At 62.5% G+C, this 8,958-nt stretch overlaps 1 protein-coding gene across 2 annotated transcripts in view; it reads left to right on the top strand.

The window, feature by feature from the left end:
• The first annotated feature begins 85 nt into the window (after positions 1-85).
• Positions 86-8,958, top strand: part of RASGRF1 (Ras protein specific guanine nucleotide releasing factor 1) — a 57,311-nt gene continuing 48,438 nt past the window's right edge. The window contains exons 1-2 of one of the 2 annotated variants that reach the window (XM_006030804.3): positions 7,964-8,113; positions 8,819-8,925. In XM_006030804.3, the coding sequence (XP_006030866.1) occupies positions 8,899-8,925 (27 nt within the window). In that variant the 5' untranslated portion in view covers positions 7,964-8,113; positions 8,819-8,898. Of the gene's footprint in view, positions 199-7,963; positions 8,114-8,818; positions 8,926-8,958 lie in introns of those variants that run through there. The other variant, XM_006030805.3, reaches the window with a different exon arrangement.

Here is an 8,958-nt window from a genome sequence, read left to right on the forward strand (position 1 = left end):
CCCAGCTGAAGGAGATAAGCAGTCCCAGCTGGCTGCCCAGGAGCTCCAGCTCATCCCTCCAGCCTCCAGTGAAGGGGCTGACCTTTGCTGCAGGTGCACTGGGCTCCCAGTCTGCTCCTGGCTTCCCACTGCCTCCTGCAGCCTTTTGCTCTAACCACTACCCGGGGGACCCTTGCCCCCACCACGGTCTGGGCAGAGGTCAGTGATGTCTGCACCCTGGTGCTGTCCCAGCCGGCAGCAGTTCGGGTTTCTAAGGGAGAATGTTTTCTGTCGGGGGGAAGAAGGGGGTTGCTAAATAGGGACCTGCATTTCAAAGGGTGTTAAGAGCAGGTTGGGAAGCTGATGCCAGGTTTCCAACCTGCTCTTTTCAATGCAGCTACCCCAGGGCACCTACCCCAGGCCTTGCAGTGCAGCTACCCCAGAGCAGCAATCCCAGCCTTTGCAAGGCAGCTACCCCAGGGCACCTACCCCAGCCCTTGCAGTGCAGCTACCCCAGAGCAGCTATCCCAGCCTTTGCAATGCAGCTACCCCAGGGCACCTACCCCACCCTTTGCAATGCAGCTACCCCAGCCTGGGGCAGCTGGGAAGGGCCAGAGCTGGGGCTGCCTGTGCAGTTGGCTCGTGTGCCCTGCAATGCAGCCTTAAGTCATGGAATAGAGAAGAGGGGCTGGCAGGGGGCTCTGGAGGACCTCGAGTCCACCCCCACTGCTTAAGGGTCCTCCCCATCCAAAGCATCCCCATCCATCTCCCCTCTTCCTAAAGCCCTGCAGTCAGCCCTGCCGCACAGGTGCCAAGACGCCAAACACACCCAGGCTCCCCCAGCCTTTTTCGCGTGGGCCCCGTGCCTCGCTCGGCGGACAGGCAGCTGGTTGTGTGATCTCTCTCTGTCTCCTCCTCGCTTAGGCCGCCGCCTGAGCTCTGGGCTCTGTGCAAAACTGTTACCCGCCCCCCACCGCTGTATTTCTGCTGCACTTCACTGCATAGCTGAGCAAAGGCAAGGTAGAGATGCACCTTACAGACTGACTAAATCAGAAATGAGTGTTTCACAGGCATTCACGGACGTATCTTCACCATAAGCCACGGGAGGGGCACTCTCCCCATTTCACAGGTGGAGACCTGAGGCCTGGAGGGAGAAAGCCCGAGGAGCCGAGCAGCCCCGGATCAGGTCCTGGGTTTTAACTGCTTCACTTTGCAGCCGCGACGTGTCTGGGGGGCCTTTAGGGCAGCGTTGCCGTACGTGCTGTAATGCGCCGCGCTGTGCGTTAAAGGGGGGTGTCGGAGGGGCCTGCGCGCGCGGAGCTTGCGTTTCATATTGTTCTCGTCGTCAGCCGGCCCCTGCGGCCGGCTTGGGGCAGGGCCCTTTAGGGAGTGACTGGTTTGATGGCGTGGAAGATGCTCCGTGTTCGAAGGGGGGCACAAAGGAGTGGGGCCGGGATTGGGGGACAGGGGGGTTCTGTCTTAGCAGCTGCAAAGAATCAAGAGAGGGCATCGTTTAAGTGCCAGGGGTCAAGTTCAGCTGATGCAGAGGGGAAGGGCTGGCTTCTCCACCCCATGCTTCCAGCGCGGAGCTGGGGACCGTCCTGGAAGGGACTACAAGGCCCAGTTGGCGGGTGTCGGGGTGCAGGGTGGATCCAGGGGGCTGCACTGGTGCAGTTGTGCCCCTTGCACACTGAAGGTGAGGGGCCAGCGGTGGTTTCCCTGTCCCTGGGTCTCCTGCGGGGTCCGGGCACGGCTGGGGACGTGCAGAGGATGAAACAGAGCAGGTGAGGACGGGGGGAAGCCCCAGGACTGCTCCTGCCCTGCTCTGGCCAGGGTGCCTGGGTCAAATCCCTGCTGCCTTCCTCTCCACCACGTCCCCGCTCGGCCCAGGGTCCAGCAGCGCAGGGCTGCGGACGGCGGTGCAAGCGGGTGATCTCTGCCCTTCCAGGCGCCCGTGCTGCAGCACTGCTGGGGTCTCCTGCACCCCTCGTTGCCTTCCTAGATCCGCTGTGAAGTGCAGGGCCTGCGGTGGACCGGGGAACGTGCCGGTCCTGAGGCTCCTTGAGGCCTCGCAGCCCATGGGTCTATAGCAGGGGATACGGGCCCGCGTGTGTGGACGCAGCCCCAGGCCCGGGGCTCTCAGCTGTCCTTCCCGGGTCCCCTCCAGGGCGCGGAGCTGCCTCGCGGTGCAGCGTGCCCCGGCCCCGTGTGAGCGAGCGAGCGAGCGGGCGCCTTCTGGAAGCACTCCCGGGTTGTTGAGTTTGATGTGTCAGTGTGATAACAGGGAAGGATCATAATTTAGGAGGAGATAAAAGGTGGTGGGAGTTTTATTATTCAAATATAAAATAATTTCCTCCTTTCAAAGGCACCGTGCTTCCTGCCTCGTGTACGGGGATAAATCCGTCAGCGCCACACAAGGAGCTGCGCCGCGGGCGTGCGCTCGCAACCCGGGGGCCTGGCTTGTCACCGCGTGGGAAACCGGATGCCACGGCTCCTACCACGGATCAGACCGGCCAAGGCCCGTGGCAGGGGCTGGGTTTTCCCTGAGGCTAGAATAGCAGGAAGGATCAAACCAGATGATCCTTAATAACCCGGGCCAAATAAACACGGATCTCACAAGAGCAGGTCTCGAGGCCGGTCCCGGTCTCACTTTTCCTGACCAGCAAGAGCATGGAGGTGCAATTACGCCCCATGGGGAACAGTTTAACGAATTTGTTTTTGGGTAGAAAATGCCCAGTGGTCGGGCGTTTTGAGATGAACAAGTACAGCTATCTGCCCCCCTTGACGGAAGGGGCCGCGAAGGGCCCATCGCTATCTCAGGATAGCAAAAAGACAAAACAGGGGCCGGAGGGTCATGGGTTGAAAACAAGGCGCGGAGCAGAGCACTCGCTGCCCCTGGACGGAGGCCGAGGAGCCCGGGGACGCTGCCCGGTGAACGTGAGCGGACGAGGGGCAGGGAAACGCTGCGTGGTCCCTCGCCCTGGCCGGGTGCGTTGCCAGCTTGGCTCGGCCCGGGGGAGGCTGACCGGCAGGACGGAGCAGGGGGATGCCCTGTTGCAAAGCAGCCCGTGCCTCATGGCCCAGACGCTCGCTGGGATGCCGCAGAGGCGGGATGGAGCTGCTCCGAGTCGGGCCAGGCGATGAGAAGTGCCTGACTGCCTGGCGAGGCACAGACGCTCCGTCTCGCTCTCTTTTTCCTCCCAGTGCCTTGGTTTTCTTCCCAAACTCTGGCATTTCGAGTGCAGAAAAACAAAGCTCACGTTCCTGTCCCAGTAGTCCAACTCGGGGTGCTGCAGAAGGGGGGTGGCCCCTTTCCTTTCCCCTTGGACCCCTCTCTGGGGCACTAGCGGTAGGTTGATGGCTTTGACCCTGGGGAGCTACGGCAGTCCCTGAAGCCGGGCTCGGGCCGGTGATGAAGCCGCCCTGCTTCCAGGGCCAAAGGCTGGGTGCTGCAAGCTGGGGCGTGGCGCGGGGCACCCAGAGCAAAGCAGGGGTGCTGGGGGCTCATCGGGTGGCACCGAGCCCCAGTTTGAGCACAGCGGGGCAGAAAGGGGGTGCAAGGCTGCAGTCCCGGGGTCTCCGGGGCTTCGTGGCACAGGGTCGGTTTGTCTGGGTGACGCGGTGGGCAGTCACGGGAGGCCTCCGCTCCTCCCCTGTGACCCAGAGCACAGGGCACTTGGGGGCCCGGCGGTCCGAGCGCTTCCCGGGCCTGTGGGAAGAAAGCCAAACCAGACCCAGTTGCTGGAGCTTGGAAAGCGAGGTGGGAAAAGGCCTGTGCATTGGGTCCTGGGTGCGGGAGGTTACGTGAGCTCCCGGGGCAGGGCGCTGTGCCGTCGGGTCCGGTCCCCGCTCGCTCGCCGCAGGAAAGGATGGGTCGGAGGGCGAAGCAAGCTCCGGGAGCCAGAGCCATTGCTGGGGAAGGCTTGGGATAGCAAGAGCCGGTGCTGGAGCCTTCCTCCGGCGGGGAGCCGCTGCAGAGCGCCGAGCCCGGCGTGGCGTGTTCGTGGAGATCTGTGTTGCTAAGCAAACAGGCTGCTGCATTTTGTACCGCTCGGAGCTTTTTTAAGATGGCTTGGCGGCGTTCCCAGGTAGCAGAGCGGCCGCGCGCGGAGGTCGCCAGCCTGGCGGTCGTAGGGGCCGCGGTTGCAGAGCGCTCCTCGGAGCAGAACGAGGTGCCTTGTGCCCCGGGAGCTGCGAGGAGGCTTGGAGGAGCCTGGGCCTGGGGCTGATTCGGTGTTTCGGGTGCAAGCGGCTGCAGACATGCATGCATGCCTCGGGCCGGCGTGTGCCGCGGCGGCTTGCTTTTCAGCTGGACGCTTTCAGGTTGTCCCTTGGGTTTCGGGGTGGAGCGGGACACGTGCTCCTCTGTCCTTACCCCCGGTCTCTCAGCCGAGTCCCCGAGGCCTTCCCGGAAACCTCTGCCCTTTGCTGCTGGGCACGGGGTCCCTCTCTGCTGCCGGAGAGATGAAAGCCCGGCTCGCTTCGGGCTGGCACGCGGCACGGAGGCGCAGGGCTCGAGCCTTCAAAGCGCTCCTGGCTGGACTGACATTTGCATTGTCGTTACAGCGGAAGCTTCTTAATTAACTTTCCAGGCCGGCGAAACCTGTCCGCCTCCCATCAAAGGCGCGGGAGCGATGGCGCCCGGCCGGCCGGCCGGCTCCGGCGGGGGGCGGGAGGCGCAGCCGGAGCCGGCGTGCAAAGAGCCTGGCGTGCCTTGGGCGAGGACAGCCGCGGACCTCCTGCCCGGGCGTCTCGCGGGGTGGAGACCCCATCCTGCCCCCCGGGGCCTTCTCCCTGCTGCTCCCCAGGGCTGGCCGCTGGATGTTTCCATTGTCTCCAAATTAGTTTGAGTATTCAAATACAGGAGCAATCGGCTGTTTTTTCCTCTTTCAGGGTTGCAGGTATTCCCTCCCCCCTGTTAGCAGCAAAGCAGGGGAAGTGAATGACGGGAAGGAGGGCAAGGAGCTTCTCACCAGTTGGCAGATGGATTTTCTTTGTAGAAACAAGCTGACAGAGCTAGGGGCATTTCGTCTGGAGAAGAGAAGACCAAGGTGGGATTTGGTAGCAGCCCTCGGCCCCCTGAGGGGGACGGCAGAGAGGCCGGAGGGGCTGGAGGGGACGGGCAAGGAGCAACGGCCTCGAGCTGCGGCAGGGAAACGAAGGCTGGAGACGAGGAGGGACTTTCTGACTCTGAGAGTGGCCAAGAGCTGGAGCTTACCCCGATAAAAAGACGTCAGCGTGTATTTTCACATGCAGCTACCCTAGAAAAATGGCGATTTTTGGTGCCGTTTTGTGACGTGTATCTAAACAACGCGTAGCGTGTACAAGCGCCCCTAGAGACAGGGTGAAATCTTCACCCGTGCGGGGGTCGAGCGGCTGAGACACTGGGCTGAGATGGTTTAGTTGGGAGGTGTCTTGCCTCGAGCAGGGGCCGGAGTAGATGTGAGGTCCCTTCCAGCCCGTGTGATGCCATTCCTATAATCCCATATCTGTTGAACTTCCTCCTGACCCGCACGCATCCTTCCTGGCCAAGCTTTGCTCCTGAGTCCTGGTTTCGTGCCCGCCGTGCAACCCGTGCCGTGCTGCTTCCCTGCGGATCCCTGCGCTCCCCTGGCCGCCCCGGAGGCAGGCTAACGATTGCTTCGCCGTTCATGTAATGCACGTTGGCTTGGTGAGGATTTCTGTGGAAGACATGGGTCGACGCGCAGGGGGAGTATTGGCAGCCCCCGAGCCCTCCCCAGCTCTGCCCGACGGTACTGTAATGGGGGTAGGAAATCGGAAGGACGTGGGACCGTCTGACCCGGCGACCTAGCTGTTTCTACCATGTCGGTGGTCTGGGCGATGCACCGCTCCCCTGAATTCGGCCCCGAGTGCCCTGCGAGAGAGGCCGTGGCTTCGACCCCGGGGAGCCACCCCACTTCCAGGGCCAAAGACTGGGTGCTGCAAGCTGGGGCGTGGCACGGGGCACCCAGAGCAAAGCAGGGGTGCTGGGGGCTCATCGGGTGGCACCGAGCCCCAGTTTGAGCACAGCGGGGCAGAAAGGGGGTGCAAGGCTGCAGTCCCGGGGTCTCCGGGGCTTCGTGGCACAGGGTCGGTTTGTCTGGGTGACGCGGTGGGCAGTCACGGGAGGCCTCCGCTCCTCCCCTGTGACCCAGAGCACAGGGCACTTGGGGGCCAGCGGTCCGAGCGCTTCCCGGGCCTGTGGGAAGAAAGCCAAGCCGGACCCGGTTGCTGGAGCTTGGAAAGCGAGGTGGGAAAAGGCCCACGCGTTGGGTCCTGGGTGCGGGAGGTTACGTGAGCTCCCGGGCTCGCCAAGAGCCTCTCCGTGCCTGAGACGAGGCGAGCGGGGAAGCTGCGAGCTCCTCGCCTGCTGCTCCGACATCGCTTTAGCGAGACAAACCCGGTGATGTGCGCACGCGCCCGTAGCGGTGCGTTTGCAGGGAAATCCGCTGGGACAGATGGGTTGGAGAGGTTTCCTCTGCCATCTCTAACCTAGGAAATGGAGGAGCCAGGGAGGGTTCACCCTTGCTCTAGACTGATCTTTTTTTTCACAGTGGTTTTAAAATCTCTTTCCATATAGATTAAATAGTGCATTTACTTGAATAGGGGATGGATCGCGCTAGAGCGATGCTCTCCCTCTATTACATCCACTCCTGCCACTGCTGGAGACGGGAGACTGGGCTCGACAGACCGTTTGTCCAGCCCGGCCTGGCTCTGCCGATGTCCTTGCGGTCAGCACGTCGGCCCATGCGGCTGCAGCCCACGCCGGCCGGCCGAGCGGTCCGAGACAGCTTGCAGGCGTGAAGCCGTGCGTTGTGAAAAGGTGACGACAGGATTGCCTCCCGGTGCTCCCCTTGTCGTGCTGGGAGTGGTTACGGGAGCCACGCGAAGACGTCGCTGGATTTCTATGCAGTTGTTCCCCAAAAGGCTCGGGGCAGCTGCTGGTCAAAAAAAAGCATCGCTGGTAAAAGCAGGTAAAACATAAAATAAGATGCACTTCTATAACTGATGCCCCAACTCGAAACACTTCTCCAAACCTGTGACAGTCCTGAGGGGACGCGGGCTTTCCACAACAAGAAATCCTCCTTTCTTTGGCTGGCGCGAAGCTCTCGGCGGCTCTGGTGAGCCCTGGGGCTCGGCCCTTCTCTGTACCCTGCCTCGAGCTGAGGATACAGGGCAGGGCCCCGGGTCCAGCGGTGCCCGTCGTGTGGTCCCAGTTCACCGGCGACTTCGGGGTCCAGTTCCCCAGGCAGGAGCCCATCGGCGGAGGACGGCGAAGGCCCGTCCTGCTGGAGCAGGGGTGTCTCCGTCCGCAGGCGAGTGCTGCCCGGGGGTGGCTGGGCGTGGGAGGAGGCAGCAACGCCGTGTGAGTGCTTCCCACGGCATGCCCCCCGGGAGCAGCAAGCAGGGGTGCCGAGGAGGAGCCTGCTCCGTGCACCCCCAGACCCCTGGGCGAGGAGGCTGTGCTGATCCCACCTGGCTGCATTCGGGTGGGCTGCAAGCCCCTCCGCTCCGGCAAAGCTTTGTCTCGGCAGTCGCCCCTTCCCTTGGCCAGCCGGTGCTGCGCTCGTACAAGGAGACGGGAGAAGTCGGGCAGACGGCGGGATGCTATGAGCAGGCTGGGGGCAATCAGGGATGCGGGTCCCGGCAAAGACCCTCGGGGCTGCCTGAGTGCACTTGGCCTCCAAAGACGCCCCTAGCCCGGTGCCCGACTCCTAGTGCAGGCGGCTGGCTCGTCCTCCTCCTCGCCGCTCGGGCCTGAGTTTGCTGCAGAAATACAAGCCGCCGGCAGTCACTCCAGGCCGTCGGTGCCAGCTCGCTTGGTTAACCAGTGCTGGGAGGAGCACCGAGACGGGCCAGTAACACCGGAAGTGACAGGGGTGACTTTCCATCACCCCCAGCAACTCCTCCGGCCTCGCACCCACGGAGAGACTCGCCAAGAAACCCGTGCCTTTGGCCTGCTCGCTGCAACCCCCAAACCGCAGCGAGGCATCGCCTGTCTCCGGCTCGGTCGTTCCCGCGCGCCGGCCCCGAGCCCCGAGCCCCCGGCCACCTGGGGTCCTTGGAAATCTCCGCGCCTCCGCGAGCAAGGAAACTGCAAGCTGTTCGTTTTGCCACCGTCTAATTAATTCAGGTCTCTGGCTCAACTTTACAACAGAGGAGAAGATAATGGCAGCATGAGCTCGTTCTAATAGGTTGCTTATTAGTTCAGTTCTTGGGCGTAGTATCCAGCGTTATAGTATATTACCTGTTTCCTAGGAGACCGCGGGAAAGCTCAGGAACAGCAAACGCGAGTGCCTGTGCGGCTTGCCACTGCAATCACAATTAACACAAATACTGTAAATGTCAAGGGAAGCTAAATATAGTTCACGCACCGAGCCTTATTATGCTGTTGTCCGTTGGAGCCTCCTCTTCTGCATACCGCAGGCATATGGAGTCGGGGCTGCGCTGAATGTCAAAGCAAAGTCAAGGAGGCACCGGGGCTTCGGTTTCAGCCAGGCGGGGGCATGTCACGGGGGCGTCCGTGGCTCTCGGACACGTGTGGGGTGGCGGGTGCATGCCTGGGCCCTATGCCGGGGGGAGGGCTGTGGGGCACGGACCTGGTTTCTCACCTCTCGTGGCCCCGAATCCCTTTGGGGAGCGTTAGCTCAGCAGCCGCACGCCCCCTCCTGCCGGTCCTGCTTCTCCCAAGCATTTTGCAGGCGCTTTTCCACCAAGACAAGCCCCAGGCCTCCCACTCCGAAATGCCCCGGGGTGGATTTTCCACCCCGCTTCCTGAGCCGAGCGCGCTCCCCCTCCCAGCCCACGTCATAACCCCGTCTCGCCTTTATCTTCCCAGCATTATTTCACCGTGAACTTCAACCATGAGAATCAGAAAACCCTGGAGCTGCGGACGGAGGATGCCAAGGACTGCGACGAATGGGTGGCAGCAATAACTCACGCCAGGTAGCGCCTTCCATACCGGCACGGCACGGCACG

Source organism: Alligator sinensis, unplaced genomic scaffold, assembly GCF_000455745.1.
Source record: "Alligator sinensis unplaced genomic scaffold, ASM45574v1 scaffold407_1, whole genome shotgun sequence".
Lineage (NCBI taxonomy): Eukaryota > Metazoa > Chordata > Crocodylia > Alligatoridae > Alligator > Alligator sinensis.